The 21,122-nt window shown below is 41.4% G+C and overlaps 1 protein-coding gene across 1 annotated transcript; it reads right to left on the minus strand.

Annotated features, from left to right (window-relative positions):
• Positions 1-1,360: 1,360 nt before the first annotated feature.
• LOC103048537 (transmembrane protein 178B) lies at positions 1,361-20,373 on the minus strand. Its single transcript, XM_025168743.2, has 4 exons — positions 19,609-20,373; positions 8,629-8,742; positions 6,432-6,569; positions 1,361-3,835 (listed from the first exon to the last, which is right to left on the minus strand). The coding sequence occupies exons 1-4, from the start codon at positions 20,000-20,002 to the stop codon at positions 3,591-3,593; spliced, it is 891 nt and encodes a 296-aa protein (XP_025024511.2). The 5' UTR covers positions 20,003-20,373; the 3' UTR covers positions 1,361-3,590.
• Positions 20,374-21,122: the final 749 nt, after the last annotated feature.

Here is a 21,122-nt window from a genome sequence, read left to right on the forward strand (position 1 = left end):
ATGAACAATTGGATTTAAATTAGAGTTGGCCGCCATATATTGAATAGGTTTTCCCTTCTCTCGGAGGGAAATAAATCAACTTGGCAGCAATATTTGGAAAGCTTTTGTTGGGAAAAGTGGAAGTTGAGCATGTCTGCTCTTTACAGGCATAAGATCACTGCTGCATTGGGCCAAAGGCCTAGCTAGTCCTGGATAGCTAAAATAGCTTTCTTTCATTCTTGCTACCTTGCAGCTAGTATTTCAGCTGATCTTGAAAGTAATGTAGAATATGTTTGCAAGTGTTATACTCCAATTTGCTCCATCCTTTTTTGTCTAATGTGCACATTACACTTTTAATCATAATCCTTCCTCCCTCTTCTGTTATCCCATGATTGCTCAGTTGTCTTGAGGTGAGGAACTCTAAAACAATTTTTGAAAGTTCAAGTATAATATATTGGATCATGCCTGTTAATGCTGTCAGAAAAGTCTAGATACTGCAACAAGATTTTGCCCTTGCAGTTGGTAATTCTTCAACAAAATTTGTTCTAGATGCTTGATAATTTTAATAATACTTCCCAGTGATTTACTCAAAATAGCTGGTCTATAATGTCCTATATCCCCTTTCAGTCTCTTTTTAAAATTATAATTTTAAAATTATAATTACATTGCCCATTTCCCAGTCCCTGAGGAAAAGCTGTAAATTTTAGGAAGATTGCGTTTTAAGAGGCTTTGAGGTAGATACCATCTATTTTTGTCACCCAAGACTAAAACTTTCTCCTTTGTTACCCCGTGTGCCTGAAAAAGCAAACTGATCCCTGAGTGTCCTGCCCAGTAAAGACCAGTGCATAGAATTAATTGGGCTTCTCTGCAATTTCTTTGACCAGATTTAGTGACTCTGCCCAAGGCTCAAACCATTTTTGTAGCTAGTTTCCTGCTTTGATTATATATTTAAAGATTTTTAATTGTTTACCTTAATGTTATTTGGTATATACTCGTTGATATCTTTCGTGTATCTTTTATTATCTTTTTGTTGTTAAAGGTTGTGTTCTTTTTTCCCCTCAGTTGCGCTATTTTCCATTTGGACAAGAGTTTTGTTATTCTTTGAGGGAAATTTCTTAACTCTAATGTCATCTCTGACATGATAACTCATATTTATCATAACAAACTGTTACTGTATTCTCTTGGACTTGGTAGCACTTTTTCAGATTTGAGGTACAATCTAACATCTGTTACTTTTTAAAAATAATATTCAGGGATTCTAGAGAGACTTGACTCTCTTGATTCTCCCTTTTCCTTGAACATGTGATCTCACTTTTCTTTAAAAAGATTTTTTTAAAAAATCAAATGCAATGCATTGACCAGTTCCTGCCTTTGCAAACATTTGTTATAGCATTGTGGATACTCTTTCCTATCAGTTCAGTCATATTTACATCTTTGACAAGACCCTAGTACTCCCTAAGTCTAGAATAATTTCTTCTATGGTTAACTCTTAAATTGTCTTTCAGGATATTAAAAAATGTTTTTGTCATGGCTGGACCATCTGTTTTTATAGTATAAGGATGATTGAAGTCTTCTTTTACAGGTCCTGTTGAATTTCATTGCCCATCTGAAAATCACTCCAAACATCATTTGTCAGAAAAGCATTAGTATGTTCTTAGTGTTACATTTGTTTTGGACCCTCTTATACATAACAATTCTGTAAGTCTACCCTATATGAAAATGCTGATTTGTTGGAATGTATGCTATTGTTGATATGTAGGGTGACATCTTCCCAATATACCCTTCTCTTCTCTTCCTGTAGCACCCATTGTTTTGGAAAACTGTCTTCCTACAGCACTATGGTTGTCTCCATTCTGCTGTGTAGTTTTTATTAGACTACATTCCTAGCATCAGGTTGTCCCTGACTCTCCAGTCTCTGAAGGCCTCCACCAATCAATCTCAGCATTTCTAGGTCAACTCACTTGACCTCAAGGAATGATTGTGTTTCTTGAAAGCCCTTACACTCACTGATAGTCATTCAGTGTAACACATTGAACACACTGAATGGCCTCCAGTGTATTATAATAAATGATTATCAGTTCCTACTCCCCTTCTGTTCAATTGTTATGTTGGCTACTTACTTGATTAGTAGACTACAGGTTTGCTTAGCTGGTCAGATAAATTATGTAAAATATCATAGTCCCAACTTCTTTATTCTGCTGCCAAATTGGCCCTGATACCGAACACCTGTTTACCTTGAGATTTGGTCACCAGGACTGATACATTTCATCAGATGGTGCTTCCTTATTGTTGTAGAGATACTAAATATCATGTAACGGGGTTTCTCTTGCAGCTGTAACACGTAGAAGAAATCTAAAGGCAAAGAATTTCTCTCCTTGTAACGTATCCAAGCCTTTTAATTTAATGCCTCTTGAAATGTACAACTTCCATTTAAAAATCACACTTGCCATGAATACATTAACTTTAGCACTGAGTAATTAATTACATGCCACTTCAAAATACAATGTAAACAGCCCTTCAACAAAGGCTTCTGTGCAGTCTTTGGGGGAGACAGTAAAGAAGTACAATGAGGAAAGACCAGGGCTTCCCTTCAGCACCATTGTTGATGTTCCTGAGTTAGGCTCAGCTTGTTAATCATCTGTATACTGTGGACCCCTGTTATGGGTTATGCCTCATTTTGTGTTACAAGAGGATGTAAGATTTTCAAGGTCTGTGCTCCTTTTCCAAAACAAAGTTTCTTCTATATTCTGGAAGGATTGAAAATGGACCACAAATCTTAGGTTACCTTTTACAGCAGCTACATGTTTTGAAAAGGGGGTCCGGCTCCCTTGCTCGCTTCACCTATGATTTTTTTCCTTGCAAATGAACATAGGGTTCTAACCAGATCAACAAGACTTGTTGCAAGGGAGTAAGGGACCAGATCAGATTTGTGCAATCCTGAACTGGTTCATGAGAACAATCACTTTTACAGTTTGGGCAACTACATCATTGCAACCTGCCCCCTTCTGGAAATATTCTTCAAGTATCTGAAGTCTAATATGCACTGCCCCAAGGTAAAGTGCATATTTGACTTCCAGATCTAACAAGATACAGATACTGAACAGCCTGGATTGAGAATATTTCCCTCTCTATCTGAATGTTTAAAACCTTCCTCCAGACCAAGGATTGCATCAGGGTAGTAGACCAATTCCAGCATTGGGTCTCTGCTGCAAAAGAGAATCAATACTGAGACTGGGCGGATTTCTCCTTGGCCTTCACGTCTACTTGACCTTCCAGTTCTTGGAAATAAAACTCCTTGGCATCAAACAGAATTCACACTGGCTTCTGTTCCTAAGAAAAATCTGATGCCATTTAAACGATCAACGGGTCTTATAGCACCACAAGCCTATTTAACAGAAAACTGTCTTGTAGAAAAAAATAGGAATAAGAATTAACCCGATGGTTGATTTGAATCAGAAACAGGCAGACAGAAGAATCACAGGGTGGCATTCCTCCATGACTGCCAGAGCAATAGAACCCCTTAGTTCCAACCTGGTTTGCAGATCTCAAATGTCCACGCTGCATTCTGGTAACAGGCGGTGGGCTAATAGGAGTCGCTGGTATTCTTCACATCACACAGCTCCATTTTCCTGTCTGGGTTTCTGTACAACAGTCCGAGGGGTGTTGAGAGAGGGAGCAAGGGTGCATAAGAACCCTGCCAGCAGCGTCAGTCCCAGGCCACCCCAAGCGCAGAACATGGACCAGCCGTAGCCATGGCTGATGTCCTCTGGTAATCCGTAAACATACCGAGGGTAACGAGAAAGCTCAAAATTGATCCCAGCCACGCACGTGCAAAGGGAAATGATGCAGCAAGTCCCTGGGAAGAAGGAGGAGAGAAAAAGGACGTGTAACATCTTCCCTGCCAAAGGCAGAATCAGGCATGCGAAGCTGCCAGTTTTTATCTGTGCCAGCAGGGTAAAAATGCAGAAATGAAATACTTCCTTGTACAGACAGTTTCCTGATTTTTCCTCAGGCTCATTACTCTGATTCCTGCCCCTTCCTTGGCATGCAGCTGTCCCAGCTGACTGGGTGCTTTTACAGCTGTTTCGGCCTCTTCGATCTTTACATTTTGAATACTTGTCTGCAAGGAGGTCTACAGGGTATAGTCCAAAAAGTCAAGACAGCAGCTGTGATGGTGCCATGGAAGCCCACCCACTGTGTGTGTGTGTTGCACATGCAATGGGCATTTAAAAAAAAAAAAATGGAGCTTCAATCACACTGTTGTGACCACCATCTTGTCTTTTTGGACCGTATCCCGTGGATGCCCTGCTTGTCTGAACTCTATTATCAGTTGTCTTTCCTTTAACGTTGCACTGCATGCTAATCTTGCCACACAAAGAACTGCACTGCAATTCACTGCAGTAAAAGCACTGCAATAAGACTGTAGAGGCTGGTTCCTGATGTTACCCTAAAGCTTTCAAGGAGAAAGACCGAGCGTATGATACAACTATGCGGCTTCCATATGTCTCAATAAGTAGCAGTTTCATGAAAAGCCACCAACTGCTAGGTCCCCTAGCAATCCAAATGCTAGAAATAGGGAAGGGAAACATGGTGTTTGTGGTGCCATTCTCTTCTCTTGGTAAATAGCCATCACTCCTAAATCTTCTCTGTAGGTTTCTTGTGAAAATACTAGCTAGTAATAGTATTTGTTGCCATCAGTCCCATGTCTTTTTGGTCATCTAAAACACTACTGTTTTTTTTAGAAATATTCCTATGTTTTAATGTTGTTTGTAAGGCCTGAAATGTACTTTATATGTACATACACATTCATGCTGATTTTTAAATTTACAGAACTAGGATTCTTTAGTTACTGCTTTGGCCCATGCGGTTTTGTTCCAACCTGAAATGCATGTGATTTTCTAATTTTGCTGTCAACCAATCAATGCAGGCAAATTATCTGGTGGTTTGATTGTTTTGTTTGTAATCAAGGTGTCTTCCCTGCCAGGTAAGTAAATACAATACTTTTTGCAACAGTGGCCAAGCACTGCTTCTTTGTTTCTACTAAAAGGTTTAACCATCCAATCCCATCAATATGAAAACAGGAAGGAAGGAAGGAAGGAAGGAAGGAAGGAAGGAAGGAAGGAAGGAAGGAAGGAAGGAAGGAAGGAAGGAAGGAAGGAAGGAAGGAAGGAAGGAAGGAAGGAAGGAAGGAAGGAAGGAAGGAAGGAAGGAAGGAAGGAAGGAAGGAAGGAAGGAAGGAAGGAAGGAAGGAAGGAAGGATTCAGTTTGCTTGCATATGTTCTCTTCCTTTTGAGCTGTCAGCATTTTAACTGTCCCCCTGTAGCTGTGCTTTTAACAACCCTCAGATTGTACTGTTCATATTATAGTAGTGAATTAATTACTAAACCAGTGACTATTGATAAGTATAAAATATAACTTTGATTTTTTTTCTTTTCTTTCTTAGTTTGTAATTTTAGTTTGTTAGGAGTTGTCTCTTTTCTAATTTTTTAATTTTTTTAAGGTTAAGATTGTTTTGTTAATCATGTGTGCATGAAAAATAATTAAAATGGGGGGAAATAAAATTAAATTTTAAAAAAACTCAGATTGGCAGCAATGAGCAAATCACAAAAGTCTTTCTAAAAGGGTTTGAAGTATGAGTTAATGCAAAGGAGAGACAATAAGAGCACACTTTTTAACCAGTACTTAAATAAGACAGTCTTACCTTCTGGCTATAATTCTGCAATATAATTTATCTTCGTGCTAGAGAAACATTATTCATGTATTAATTCCTGCCTCTTTAACTGCAGCTTAAAGCACAGCCATAGGGGAGTGTTGAAAAGCTAACAACCCTTACTGAAACAGAGACAGGAAAAATTATATCACAGAGGTAATCTATTCAGCTGATGCAGAAAATTTGCAGCTGTGGTTTCACTGAAAAGTGGCCATCCAACACTTGCTTCTAGGCTTCCATAGAAAACCCTGTGCCCCCTACTTCTTCCTGAAAACCATGATATGCCTCTGAAAGTTTGCTTTAGAGATGGGCAATGTGTGGGTTCCAGATATTGTTGCACCACAATTCCAGGGTTCAGTGATATCCAGAGTTAAACAATACCCTTGCATAATCTTTATGAAGAGAGAAACCTTGCATCTAGCAAAGAAACCAGCAGCACTACTCTCTCCATACCCCCGAATCAACCTCGTGCTGGATTTCTACAAATTTAACTGGCATGCAAAGTTCAGGTTACAGTGCATTAGGTGAACCCCATTATTTTGTTCCTTCATTCATCTGAAAACTCTCCAAGCTTTTTAAAGTTGAATTGGTACAAATAATGGCATTCTCTGTCCCAAGTTCTTTTCATCTGTGAACTCAATTCCTCTGTTAAGGCATGGATTCATTACATATAATGCATAACACAAATGCCAGCATCATATCCAAAAGTAGTTTGAACAAAAACAATAATGAAAAAACTCACCTCCCATAAGGAAGAGCAGCCCAGCTACATATTGCATGAGCTCATGCTGTTTACAGCAGCCCAGCATGCCAATGATCCATCCAAAGAGGATTATGGACACTGCCATGCCGATGAAGCCAGCTGTCATTCTCCGCAGGTCTGAGAGGCGGCATTGTTGGTGCATGGAAGAAAGAAGAGGGAGAACAGTAGGGGAAGAAAACCCACAGAGAGTCATTTGGGCAACTTTAGGGCAGTCTTTTTGAAACTGGCACCCTCCTGATGTATGTGGACTCCAATTCCAGCTTGCTAGAGCTGAAAAGAGTTCTATGTCCAGCACAAATAGAAAAGACCAATGTGCAAAAGGCTGCTCTAGAGAACTGCAACACAGGTTCACATTAGGACAGGAGATGTGTGAATTTTGAGAACTGTATAAAGCAATTCAGAAAGCAAATCAAGCAAAGCCTTAGCACTTCCTAACAGTATAAGGTCTCTTTCTTAACTGAATCATTATCTTGCAAACAGGGAGGGACTGTGTAAACCTGCTCCATTGAAAATATTCTGTTTGTTAGTTAGGGTTCTGTTTTTCTGGGATCATCCATGACTGTATGAATAGGCAGTTTCCTTGAATGTACAAGCAATCAGGCTGCCCTGCAGTGCAGCGCAGTGCAGTGCAATCAGGCAGTGAATACGGGATCATCAATGATTACTTGCAGAGGACATTATGTTCTGATGTAATGCTACCACAGTCTCAATCTGGTTGCCTCTTAACAAGTGCTTATAAGGAGTTCAAGAAGGTAAACAGACCAGGCAAATGGGGGTGGAAGAAGAAATGAAAGTGCTTCAGGCTAATAAGTGATCATGATTGTAGCAGTGAAGGCATGGGGGAAGTGTTTCTCCTATCTTATGCTCTCCAGATATATTGGATTTCAACTACCATAATGGAATTACAGTCCAACACAGGAGGGCAACAGGTTGGAGCAACATCTGCCTGTGAATTAACATAGATGATCCATCCACTCAAACTTGAATTCTAGTGATCTTCTGATCATATCTCCATTGCTTTCTTGGCAAAAATATAAATATGGATTGCCTATTCAGGGGTAGAACTTCACTTTTTTTCCTTTTTTTTTTTTTTTTTTTGATAGGCAAGTGTTGCAGCAGGTAAAGTTGTGCTACACAAATGGACAGGACCAGAATTCTGGTTTCTTTCCTTGGGAGAGGGAAGATTTCTCTTAACCATGTAGGTGAAGGTTATTTTAGAGCTTTCATAACCATTTCTATGGGTGATTCGTACTGCAAAATAGCAGGAAACCATGCAGGTGAAACTGAATGAGGCTCTAGGGGTGCAAAAACGTTTTGGCAGGGCTGCATGAGATCATGAGGGCCTCAAGTTGCCCTTCCTGGTATAAGGTATAAACTAATTCAAAGTGGATCCCAGAGAAATAAACTCTTGAACATTGTATAATGAGCATTGTATTAAGTCGGGAGCACTTGAGCAAAAACATGCAAGATTCTTCCTGCAGCTTAGAGGCCAGAATGAAGTATGTGCCGTAAGTCCCTCCAGACTGCTTTAGTCCTTCAGGGCCTGCTGGGGAAAGGTAACTGCAAAGCAGGTAGATTTGCTTCACTGGGAGAAGCAATTGATTTGGTGCTTTTTTCGCTGCCTCCATTATATGATTAAGAACTGTAATTCCCTAGAACCGTCTTTTCAGGTTTTCATTTCCTGGCCCTTTTGGATGCAAACAGGCATGTTTTCAGCCATCTAAGAGTAACATATATTTATTTCAGCCCTTTTCAACTAACTGATTGGAAATTCTGGGAAGAAATCTGGAAAGAAAGGTGGTAAATGGCTGATTTAGTTCCTTGCTTCTGAAAGAATCCAAACTATTCCAATGCAAGCAACTTGTTCCACTTATATTCACTTTCTTCTTGCTAAGGTGGTTCAAATGCTAAATATGTAAGCAAAACAGCAGACTGTTCTTGAGCACGCATGGAGCATACTTGCTTTTGACACACATGGAAAGCTAATACGCTTGGTAGAAGAACATTGATGTGCTAACTTTCATGTGTATCTTTCTATACAGAAACAAAGCATGCAAATATAAATACAGAGAGAGAGAGAGGGAATGGAAGTCCTAAGAAGGACCTGAGGATCATTCTATCACATAGCCAATTGGTTCTGATGGTGCACGTACAAGAATGGGTTTGGGACACTTACGGAGGGCATGCCATTCATCCTGGCGGATGGTGTTGGTCACATTAATAGGCAAGTTGCGTGGCAGGGAAGATGAAGTGTAGTGATATTTCACAGCTGTGCAACGTTGAATAACTCCTGCAAAAGACAAATGCAGTGTGCAGTTGGGGATTCTCTAGCTGAACAATGGCATTGGTAATGCTGTTTTCCCCTTATAGTAGTGCCCATAAATCACATTAAACCTCTTCTGTCGCTGAGAAATTGAATGGCTTGTCAAGAAGTTACCGATTAGACTCACCCCCATGCTAAACCATTATTTGTTTTAATTTTAGTTTCTTAAATAAGTCATAATGTCCAGTTTCATTAGTTATTATCAAGCCACAGGGATTCAGCAGTATTCAGATTCAGCACAGGACCAAACAAACCACATTGTTGTTATGTTATCTGAACTCAGTCAAAAAGAATTTTTAGTATTCAGGAGAGTTCTGTATATACTAAGCTGCTGTTGCTATTATGCTGCTATATTTCATAAAGAGGAACTACTGATATGCAACTAGCTAGCCTGTTGATTGTGGGAGTATTGATAGCATTAAAGAGGATGTCTGCTGCAGAAGAAAAGAGCAGAAATTTAAAGAAGCATTTGAATTAATATTATGATTTCACTCTTGGGCACTCTTGAATGGAGGTGAATTGTATACTGTGTGACTCATGAAGTTCTTCTATTAAATCTGCCCACAAATGGCCTTTTAAAAGTTATTTTGCACTAGATAATCATTAGGAAGCCAAACCACAGAATTGGCAATGCATGATTCTATTACTAATCACGTAATTCCAGTACATGGCACCATCCAGCTTTCCCCTTAGCTCAACCTTCACTGGCTTTGGTAAGTCAAAGAGGATTCAGGCATCAAAAATTCTGGCACTTATGCATTAATTCCTTAAATTCGTCTTCCCAGCATTGTTTCTGATTGATTTATCATCACTTGCTTCATACAACACAAGAAAAGATTATGTTTACTGGTCTGCTGATTGGGCTGTGCAAAGACCTTTGACCTGCTTCAAAACTCAGATCCAGAAACAACCTGACCCCTGGTTCAATCCTGGAATGATGTGTCCCAACTCCTACCTGCTTCCAAAGCATGATTCTTACTTATTTGAATTATGGGTGGTCAGATCTAATGTAGCCTTTGCAAGCTTGGAAAAATATCTGCCTAATGAACATTAGACAAACAGTATTACTTTTTCTCAGTTGTGATGAAAATCAATAAAAAGCACAATTGCATTATTCCTACATTTTTCTTTGTTTAAATGTGTAAAAATGAATCTTTGCTGGCTTTTTACAAAGGGAAACTATGACAGAAAATGGACGTGTTATATGCGAATAAGTGGCCTTTCCAAATACGACTGAATTCCTGATGGTGCTGGTGGTGATGATGAAGGAGATGCATTGGTATTAAACGTGCTTCAGCCGTACCCATCAGAATGGTAGCAAGGCTGTAAGCCAGACTCCTTTCCATGCACACATAATGTAGTCCCATCACATGAGCCATAAGCCTCAATCTCATCAGACTTGAATCCAAATCATAGAATCCTAGAGCTGGAGAAAGTCTTTCAGTGCAGGAATCCAGATTAAAGCATCCAGGATATCTAGCCGTCCAGCCTCTGCTTCAAAAAAGAAAATGGCGTGTTCTCAATTTCTGAAATCACCCTGTTGTTCACATTGGGGCTCTTTCTACCATGCTACTCTTCCCTGTTTGGGTTATTTCTTTGTAGCTAACTTAAAGAAGACTCCTACATGACTTGTTGAATTTTTTTTTTTTAAGTGTTCAGTTGGTTCTAACAAAAGTACTTTTCTACTGATATTTGATTTCTTTTAAATACTACTTCAGCAGTGTCCATTGTGGTCCCCAGCTATCCCAAAGTGATGACACATGACTGCTGACATCATTGCACAAAGGCCACTTGCATTTTTGCATCTCACTGTCTGACTCAAGTATTTAAATTTCAGCATTTGTGTGATGATACACTTCATTTATCTTCCTCTTCATTTATCTCCCTTCATCCCCCTAGGGATGCCCATCTGCTATTTAACTGATGTCTTTAATTTCTTCATTTTAGTTACCTTTCTGAAACTTCTTTGCAATTCTGGAGGCCTGAATTTCAACTGGTAGCTAAACATGACAATGTGCTGGTGTATAAGAGAGAGATTAGTCTGGCTCCTATTGTTGTTAGGAACAATGTCCTAATTTGTCCCTTCCCCATCTGTGCAGAAAGAAGTAATAGCTCTTTTGACAGCCTGTCTCTCTATCTTTCAAATTACAAGTTCTGGATAAAAGCAGAAGCACATTCTGCGTTTTAAAGAAAACAATTCACTGCTCTGCTGCTCTTTTTGATTGCCTTCAACAAAATCAGAGGATCCAGGACCTCAAAACAGAAATCTACTGTATACCCTTCCTTTGCTCCATGTTTGGTCCTGAATTGCAGTCATTTGTGTTGAGTTTTTCAAATCTCTTCAATGCTTCTGATACAGAAACGAAACCAAGTCATTTGCCCTCCAATGTGGCACACTTAGGACATCACCTTGTGCTGAGGACAGTTTTTCCCTTAAAGTCATGGTTTCATATTTGTGATCCGAGGACCACTGGTGCTCTGGTGGTCCCTGGTGCAAATGTCAAAATAAAAATAAGTTGTCAAAAGTTACCAGTATCTTTGGAGATTGTTTTCTTATTCAAAACTTTGAGAGATTTTAGGTGGGCACACCAATATCTCAAGAGGTTTGGCAACCTGGCATTGTTTCTGCCATTTTACTTTTATAAAATAAGTATTTCTTTTATTATTTAATTGGGGACAATCTGCAGGTGCTACTGGGGATATCACCTATGTTATCTGCAGTGTTGACTCTTGGGGTGTGTGGTAGGCCTTAAACCTTCCAGTGATGACACAGTGATCTGTATAAAAGGAAAACTGGGAATCACTGCCTTATGAATTGAATTCTAGATCTGTAACTATAGCAGAAATACTGATGCTGAAATGATAACACATATGAGATGGCTCTGTCCTATGGGAAAGTTCATTACCCGTAGGAACCCGGGGCTAAAAATAAATCTACCATTCCCAGAACACAGAGAGGATACTTCACAATTGCATAGTACCTTATCTTATCACAACAAGACATGGATTAATCAATGCTGTCCACCAAACTGACCATTTTATGATATCAGGAAAGCAAGCCCAGTTCACTCAACAGAAAACTATCCTTGTTCAATGTACATCATACATTATAAATATCATATACCTGTCAACTTCTTTGACAGGCTGATACCCACATTGATGTCTAGCTCAGTGTGAAGGATGTCACTTATGATATTCCCTTAAACTGAACACTTGGGAAATGTGAAAATATTATTAATTCTGACCCAAACTCATGTTCTTCTTCCCTTGGTCATTTGTCTTACGTTAGCTTGCCTTTTAACATTAAATCTGTGTTTACAGAATTGATACCAGTCAGGGAAATGTGACCTTTTTGACCCAAGAGCCACACTTAGTGTTTGAGTGGCAAGTGGCAGGGCAGAGGGTGTCTCTAAGTAAGAAGGAGAGAGAGAGAGAAAGACTAAAACTGATTAATTTTAAAATTTAAATGCAATTAAGTTTAATCAATATTATCCCCATATATTTAATGATTTTCCCCTGTCCTGTTTTCATTCATTTGTTCCTTTGCTGGGACTTCTTTGGTACTCCAATCCAACAGGACTATCAGGGGCTTCTGGGGGTTGCACCCAAGGAACCATCTTCAGTTCTGGGGCTTCAGATTATGCTCCCTTGATGGCAACTAAAATTCAATAATAGCCATTTTTTAATTTAAAAATTAACTCTTTTGAGTTGTAACATAAGAATGAAGTTTGCCACCAGTGTGCCATTTTTTAAAAAGATGCCTTAGCCAGCAGAAGTTGGTTTACTTCATGTCATTCAGGAAGCTGTTTCCTATATGCCTACTGTGCGCAATGTATTGTGGTCAGTGTTGTTTCTTAAAAGATCAGGCAGGGAAACTATAAAGAAGAAAAAGCTGAAACCAAGAGGCCAGACAAAAATAGTGAGGTTAGAAGCCTACCCTACATGAGGTGGACATGGGTCCATACATTCCCCCCTGCTCAAAAGCCACAATGACCGAAATGATGTAATGTTATATTGGGAGGAGTGATTCTGAAGGCATGCTAACCTTGTAGACTGGCAGCCTCCAAAATCTATTACACAAAATAGAAGTCACAATCCAAAACAGAGGTAAGCTTAAGATCCTGGATTTAATGGGCTTACACATACCTAATGTGATATCGGATTTTGGCTTTATTATCCAATATGTGCATTAGCTTTGGCAGAGTCACAAGGGTGACAGAGAATTTAGAGAGTGACCGACAGAATTGGTTTTAAATTCCTCAGGCATCGTTGGCGGAAACCGAAAGCCTTTAGCTAGACGGGAGGAAGGCATATCAGCAAGAAGGAATTATTATGCAGGAGAATACCAATTAATAAAATGAAATAAATGAATGAATTGCCTTTCAGTGGATAAAATCAACATGGAAACTTAATAAAGGCAGAAGATGCATCTGTGTGAGGATTAAATGCGGGAGAGCAGCTGATGGTTTTATAATGGATTCTGAAAACAGGATGCTGCAGCTTTACTTTTGCTACAAAGGTAGGAACAGGAGATTCTCAACATTATTTGGCACCACAGAGCTTCACCAAAGCAGTGTTTGACAGGTCCCTTTCCCAAAGCACTAACAACTGAAAAACAAGCAGAGGGGAACAGGAAAGGGGAAATGGAGGCAGGAATAACTTGCGGAAATATACAATGTTTTTTTCAAATACCAATGTCTTGTATTTCTTTCCAAACCTTCAGGAAGAGGTGAATTTTCAGAAGGGACTCTAGGTATCCATTTGGGGGTGGCAGTTCCAAATTTAAGGGGAAGCAAGGGAGAGACCAGGAGTTCTAGTACCGCCTTAGGCACAAAGCCAGCTGGGTGACCTTGGGCCACTCACTCTCTCCCAGCCCTAGGAAGAAGGAGGCAAAGGGAAACCACTTCTGAAAAAGGTTGCCAAGAAGACTTCAAGTATCTGTCTAGGCAGTTGTCAGGAGTCAAAAACTGACTTGAAGGTGCGTGCACGTGCACACACACACAGGAGAATAATATATGGCTTCTTTACAAATATGAAAAAAGTTTTCTGAAACTGGAACTCTCCAAACAATCATCTTTGGACAAGATTACCGAACTGGAGCATGCAGGAGCTTCTGTGGTAGGAGGTAATCAGACCTAATTCTGCTCTTTTGCTGAGGCCATGTTAGAAGCTCTTTGCCCCACCTATTTTAATGTAATAGGACAGAGTGCCCAACACTATTCCCAGATAGAATGACACTCCCTACAGCAGTGTTGTCCAAACTTGGCCACTTTAAGATGAGTGGACTTCAACTCCCAGAATTCCCCAGCCAGCCATGCTGGCTGGGGAATTCTGGGAGTTGAAGTCCACTCATCTTAAAGTGGCCAAGTTTGGACAACACTGCCCTACAGCATCTGTACCAGCAGACCTTGATTTCCTCTTCCACTCCCGCAGAACAGCTCTAGCAGCAGAGCGTTCCACGGGCAGTCCAAAGACATGAGTCACTCTGCCAGTGAAGCAGTAGGTAATGCTGAATCACAGGTCTTTTCAAGGTCTTCAGCCAGCAATATGTTTGCACTCTAATCTGTTGTGAATTATTCCTAAAACATCTCAAACAGTTTTCTTCCGTTTTTCTTTAGATTTTAATGCATATCACATAGTTCACATTGTTCAAGAGTGATTTTTATGAAAATAAAAAAAGTTTTGGAAGTGGATGAAAAAGGCTAAAGAAAGTGCTGCCATCAGAGTGAATGATTAAAAAAAAACCCTGAGAAATTGATGTGGAATGAAACTGAAGATAAGAAATGCTAGAAGGAGTATTTTAGAGATTTACATGGAAATAAATGTTACCAATGTTAATGTCCAAGAAAAAAAATGGATGAAGCAAAGTCCTAAATGCTGGGAGAATGTTGAAAAATGTTAAAGCTGTAGGAGAAATGTTCAAATACGGAAATGGTATGCTTATGGAGTTCAACTTCTTTAACTAATTGTCATGTGTGCCTGACAATTAGAAGAATTTGGTTATTGGTCTATATAATACAAAGGGAAAAGTAGCAAAAGTGAATGCAAAAACTACAGAGGAATCAATTTGTTAAATGTTTCTTGGAAAGTTGTCAGTAGGATTCTAATTGGAGGAGTATAAAATGTAATAACAAGGAAAATTTGGGAAATGCAATATGGCTTTATGCAAGACTTTATGACTTTAGGCAGACCCATGTTTTGCTCTTCAGGAGCTCATTGAGTAATGTATGGCTGTTGATTTAGAGAAAACATATTTTTCATTAGTATGAAGTAGAAGGGTGGTTTCTGAATATGGTAAGAATGGTATATGATGAAAATAAAGCATACATGGGAATAAATGGAATGCTTAGCAAATGAGCAGGGAGTAAGACAAGGATATGTGATGTCCTCTTGATTGCTTCATGCATTTATGAATAAATGTATAAGGAATACTTGTTCAAATTCAATTGTGCTGATAGTAAGAGGTATTGTTGGAGACATGAACCTATGTGTACTTTGGTATGCAGATAATGCTATGGTGTTGGCTGAGAACTCAAATGTTTTTCAGTGAATGTTAGACAGATTGTATAATGCAATGAGAAATAGAAATTTGAATATTAATATAACAATGATGAAAATAGTTGTGTTGCTCAGAAAAAATGGAGAGAACAATTGCAAGTTATACACCACAAGTGGTGAAAAATAAAAGCAAGTTGTTGAACTTGTGTCTTTGTAGAAGGTTGGAAGGAAGGAGGAGACTGAGAAAATTGTGGCTGGAAAGAATCAGTGAGATCCTGAAAAAGAAAGAGATGAGAGGTTTAAAGAACAAAGGCCATGTATGAATCTGTGTATAGAAGCAGTTGAAGCAAGGATAGTGGCCAAGATAAAAAGGTACGGAGAGGTATAAGTGTGTGGTGTTGCTGTAAACTAGATCTAGCTACATTCCCTTTCCTTTTCTTATCTCTTCTCTTTAATTTATTTGGCTTACTATTTCCTATTCCCTTTCTATGCTTTGCATAGCATTGCTTATTCCAGAAACCAATAGTGTAATAGGTATGCATGTCTGTATGTGCCCTGTCTATAATTGTTGTCTAAACTAATCTTTCACGTTATCATTATTTCAGATTAGTTTTTTAGCTACTACACATAGTAATGCTGAAGAACAGGATATATTTTTATGAAGCAGAAGAATTGTTCCTTCTCATTATCTGTAAGCTACAGATGTCACAATTTTCAGAAATGTAAGGAAATCAAGTGAAATTTCTGATATTGTTTATATCAGAATGACATATAGTTATGTTTATTGTAACCAATCCATTATTCCTGCAATTTCCACAACTGTTCCAGCTGAAGGATATCCTTTGGGAAAACTGTCTGATGTAGTGATTACCATACAGAAGCTCAAAATTCTCAGCCTTTGGCTCCTGAGTCAATGATGTAGAAAAATGAAGATAACTGTTATCTTATTTGAGTAGCACAAGGCAATAGCTGCTTTTTATAAAAAGCTGTTGGGTGCATGACAAGATTATAGGGATGGGGAGGAACTTTGTTCTTTTTTTCTTCAATAAGATCGGATAGCAAAAACATTGAAATTCAAAAATTAAAAGAAGGAAGGAAGCAGACTGGCAGAGGCATCCATTGCTATTTAACAATCAGAAACACATCTCTTAGTGCCAAATGCCAGACAGCACATCAAAAATATTTTGCTTAAGTCTCTACTATTTATTCCCCTGGCAAAGGCCTACAGTGGCATCTGGATTTAAGAATCAATAGTGGCACCCACCATCATAATAAATCAGGATTGCTCCTTATAGCTAGACCATGGCCAACAGGTCATGTGTACCCCAAGAACCCCTTTGGTGGCCCCAAGGGCTCTGAAAGTGAGCAGGGCATTCATTTATTTAATTATTTATGTGATTTATATAGCCACCCAACTTACACTTGTGACTCTTGGCCCCTAACATAGAGTTAAAAACAAAGAGCAAAAAAATAGCCCACAAGAGTAAAAATTTCATCTCAACCCTAGGAAGACTGAATGGCTGTGGGTTTTAGGGTCCCCTGGATTTGGAGAGTTTCCATGATTAAATCTGAATGGGGCTGCACTCCCCCAGCCTGCACTGGCACACAATCTAGGGTTCCTCCTGGGCTCATGGCCCCTGCTCGAGGAGCAGGTGGCAGAAGTGGCAAAGAGAGTCTTTGCACAAATCCATCTTGTGTGCCAATTGTGTGTATTCCTGGATCAGGAGGCTGAGCTCATGTCATTCTGCCTTAGTCACTTCCTTGCTGGATTATTGCTATCCACTCTATATGGGGCTGCCCTTGAAGAGCATTCAGAACCAGCAACTGGTCCAGAATGTACAAGCACATGCAGTTTTGGGTATACTACGGTATGACAATGTAACACCCCTGTTTTGTGAGCTGCACTGATTCCCACTAGGTTTTTGGGTGCAATCCAAGATGCTGGTTATCACCTATAAAGCCCTACATGGCATGAGACTGGGATACGTGAGGGATTGCCTGTGTCTAGCAGTTTCTACCTCTCCTGCCAGATCCAGCAGGGTGGGCATGCTCCAGGTCTTTTCTGTAGAACAGCATCATCTTATGCGATCTAGGAAGCTTGCTGCCTTGTTGCCATGCCTGCCCTGTGGAATAGCCTCCCCTCTGAAGTTTCAGTGGCCCTGACCCTGTTGGTTCTTTGGAAGGCCTAAAATTTTTATTCTTCCTCCATGCTGTAAGGAGAGGATGTTAATGGAATCCAGTGTGTACAGCGATTTTGTCTTGCTATTGGACTGTCAAAGCCTATTCTTCCCCATCTAGACTTCCACAGTCTCCAGACACTGGGGAAAGACCTTTATGGCACCATTCGGTTGACCTGGGTAGAGATGTATAATTGAATATCATCAGCATATTGACAATATTTAATCCCATGCTGATGGATCATGTCACCCAGTGGTTTCAGGTAGATGTTAACTAAGAGCAAACAGAGCATAGAGCCCTGAGGAATCCCACAAAGTACAAGTCTAGGGCTAGATCTCTCCCCCTATTAACACCAACTGGATCCAGAACCATAGAAAGGAAGAGAACCACTGCAACAACATTTCCCCCACTCCCAACCCTCAAGATTAGTCTACAATTCATGCTACTGAGGGTTTAACATTTTTAAACTTTTTTTTTTTCCATTTTGGGAAGCTTGTATTTTCAAATGTTTAGGGATGAAGGCTTAAGGCATCCACTGCATCCCTAAAACCTCTCAAACCTTCCCCAGTTTGGGTTATTTTCCCATTGTGAGGTTGGGGGCATTACAGAGCAAAGTGGCTGCCATAAGGCTCTGCAAAGGCTTATGGATCATGCAGCCCCTTAAAACTCTCCCAACCCCTGAGAAGCACAGAATATGGCTATACAAAATTCACCCCACCTGGGTCAGTGATGTCACAATGTCATCAGCCATACCCCTGGAGCCTTAAATAGGGCTGTGGAGCCTCTCCCAGACCAAAAATGAACTAGATTGTGCCATAAAAGACATATAATACAGAAACTGCTTAGGGTTTGGATCTGATGCTCTAATGTCCAACACCAAAAAGCAGGTAGAATTCCTAATAACTTAATAAAATAAAAGGCAAGAGACTGGCATAGGCTAACTAGCCTGCTACAAAGAGATCAACACAAGTATCTACCTTAACCAACTATATTGGACAAAGTGGCCAATGCCTACACAGAGGAATAAATGGACAGAAATCTGACATCAGACATGCCAGTATTTTAAAAAAAACATGAGGGAAACAATCTGTGACTGACTTCAAAGTATAATTCTTCAGCAAAAGAATTGCAGGCTTATTTCATTATAAAACATCTGAGCTAGTATTAACCAAAATGGATTAAACAATGGGACCTCTCTAATGCCAGGATGTCTGTGTGCCACACTCAGCAATTGTTTTCTGAATGGTCCCCATCAATAGGCAATTATCATTTTTTCCAAGTCCTGTATTTCACTTCCCTCTGACTCTACAGTTTAGTTTTGCTCTCCCCTCCAAACCACACAGACATGGCCCAGGGTTGTATTCTATGGATCTGATGGGGTGGATTGTATTCCACAGTGCTTACATAGTAATAAATGTATTAGCTTTATATGATGATAGAAGACTCTGTGTTTTTGATGTAATAGAAGGGCAATGTTTCCAGATGTACACTGAATAGATAAGGACTCCTAATTGTAAGCAGATGGAAGACCTTTGGTAAGGGAAGCATGTGTACACATGAAAAAATAAATGTGAAAAATCAAATCAGCTGATCATACATACATCCAGCACCAGTGTTGCTTCCCAACATGCTGCAATCACAGAAACGCTTGCCAATCTTATCCACAATTAGTTGGTTCATCTGAAGTCATGATAATTTGTACAGAGGACCACTGTAATTATTTTTATGTTCAAGGCTAGGGGTGTGCATGCACATAGCAACACAAAATCCTACAGAGACTGAACACTAGAGATCCGGAGCCCAATGGTCAGCTCTTGTTGAGCCTTGTAGCCACCATGTGATGAAAGGAAAGGCTTCAAGACCTCGGAAACCTGATATTTCGTGGATAATCAGCGGGAGGAGGGACCAGGAGGTTACCCTCCAAAGAAAGGGCTGGGAATCGCTCTCACACCCCAAACGAGTTCAACAGCTAAGCCAAAGAGCGACACTTGGAAGCATCTCCCTCAGCGCTTCAGCACCCTGGACAGCGACATTCCCGGGGCGCCTAGAAAGGTAGCTCGAAGGGGAACGCGCCCAAACCCCTCTCCAGTCGCTCAGCCTAGCCTAACCTCCCCGCTGAATGGGGCGCGTCCGCTCGCTCGCTCGCTCGCTCCGCACCTTTCCGGATGAGTTCCTCGCTCTCGGGTTCGAAGCCCGCGCGGTGACAGCGCCGCCACAAGCCGGAGACTGTGGAGTTGAAGCGGCGGCCGCACTGCGATTCCAGGGCAGCTGCGGCAACCGGGAGTGCAGCCGACGGCGGAGTCTGGCCGGCCACCAAGGCCCGCGGCGGCCGGGCGCGGAGGGGAAGGTGCGGACTGGGCGCTGACATGGAACCCGGCGGGTCGTTGCTGTTGGCGTTGCGCTTGTGGCCGAAGCCCCGGCAGCGCTCCCGGTGTCGCCGCGCGTCGGTCTCATACCAGGAGTCGGTGCCGATGGCCACGGTCAGCAGGGCCAGGGCGGCGGCGGCCAGCAGCAGCCCCGCGCAGCTCAGCGCCTGAGCCGCGGCCGCCATCTTCCCCGCGCCGCCGCCGCCGCCGCCGCTGAGTCGCGCCGCCCGCCACTGCTACTCCCCCTGCAGCCCGGCCGGGGGGCCACAGCGCCAGCCAGCCAGCCAGCCAGCCAGCCACCGGACCCGTCCCTCCTCGCTCGCCCCTGCAGGCACTCGTGGCTTTCTCACCTCCGGCTTAATTGCGGGACGGGACGGGACGGGACGGGACGGGACGGGACGGGACGGGACGGGACGGGACGGGACCAGCGCCAGGCTTCTTTGCGCAAGACTGGCACAGCTGGAGGAGAGAAAGAGAAATCCCCGCTCACCTTCCCTCCCACCCAAAAAGCAGCTTTCGGATCCAGGATGTTTCAATCTGGGGGCAAGTTCCTGCTAAATAAAGCTCTGAATAGCTTTTATTCTATTTTTAAATGTCTATTTAACGACATGATCGCTATCAGGATTCAATCCTAGATCAAAATCAGAATGGTGTGTGTGTGTGTGTGTGTGCGCACCTCCATGGTATGAGTGGGGTGCCATCATCACTATCCCTACAAGCTGCTGATTTTGACCTCTGATTTTTGAATGGGAAAATATTCTAAGTGTAGAAGGGAACTTAAAAAATGGCTTCTTTCCCCTCATCTCACTATATGCAAAGAACACCAAGGCCTGCCTCACATAGCCTTGTCCCTCAGCAGGTTCAGCACCACCATGCTGGTGTCCCAAGTGCTGTGCTCCGTCCTCCCATATGCCTGGCAGCACTCCCTTCAGCTGGCTACAAGAGTGCAAGAGATAGCAGCCCACAGTAATTCTCCCCACGCCCCACCGTTCCTCCCTCTACATTTATTTTTCGTGGGGGAGGGAGAATGGCCCCTTTGGGAGGAAGCAGAAAAGCTGTTCTTCAGAGCAACTGGGGAGTTGCAAGGCACGGGGAGGGGAAGGGGAGCAAAGCAGATGTTCACATCAATAGGAACTGCTCTCAACTCCAGTGGAAATGGTTAAATGGACATATGTCAGCCAGCTGCATCAGTCCCAGGCTCCCTCAGTTGGATCTGCCTCTGCTGCTCCATCAACAGCTTTTCTGGCAGGGTCATTGGAGAACTTGGAGCACTGATGGGTTTAGACTTGATTCTTGGAGTCCAGT

Source organism: Python bivittatus, unplaced genomic scaffold (assembly GCF_059951505.1).
Source record: "Python bivittatus isolate LINGU-HERP-01145 unplaced genomic scaffold, Pbiv_v1 ctg000480_np1212, whole genome shotgun sequence".
Lineage (NCBI taxonomy): Eukaryota > Metazoa > Chordata > Lepidosauria > Squamata > Pythonidae > Python > Python bivittatus.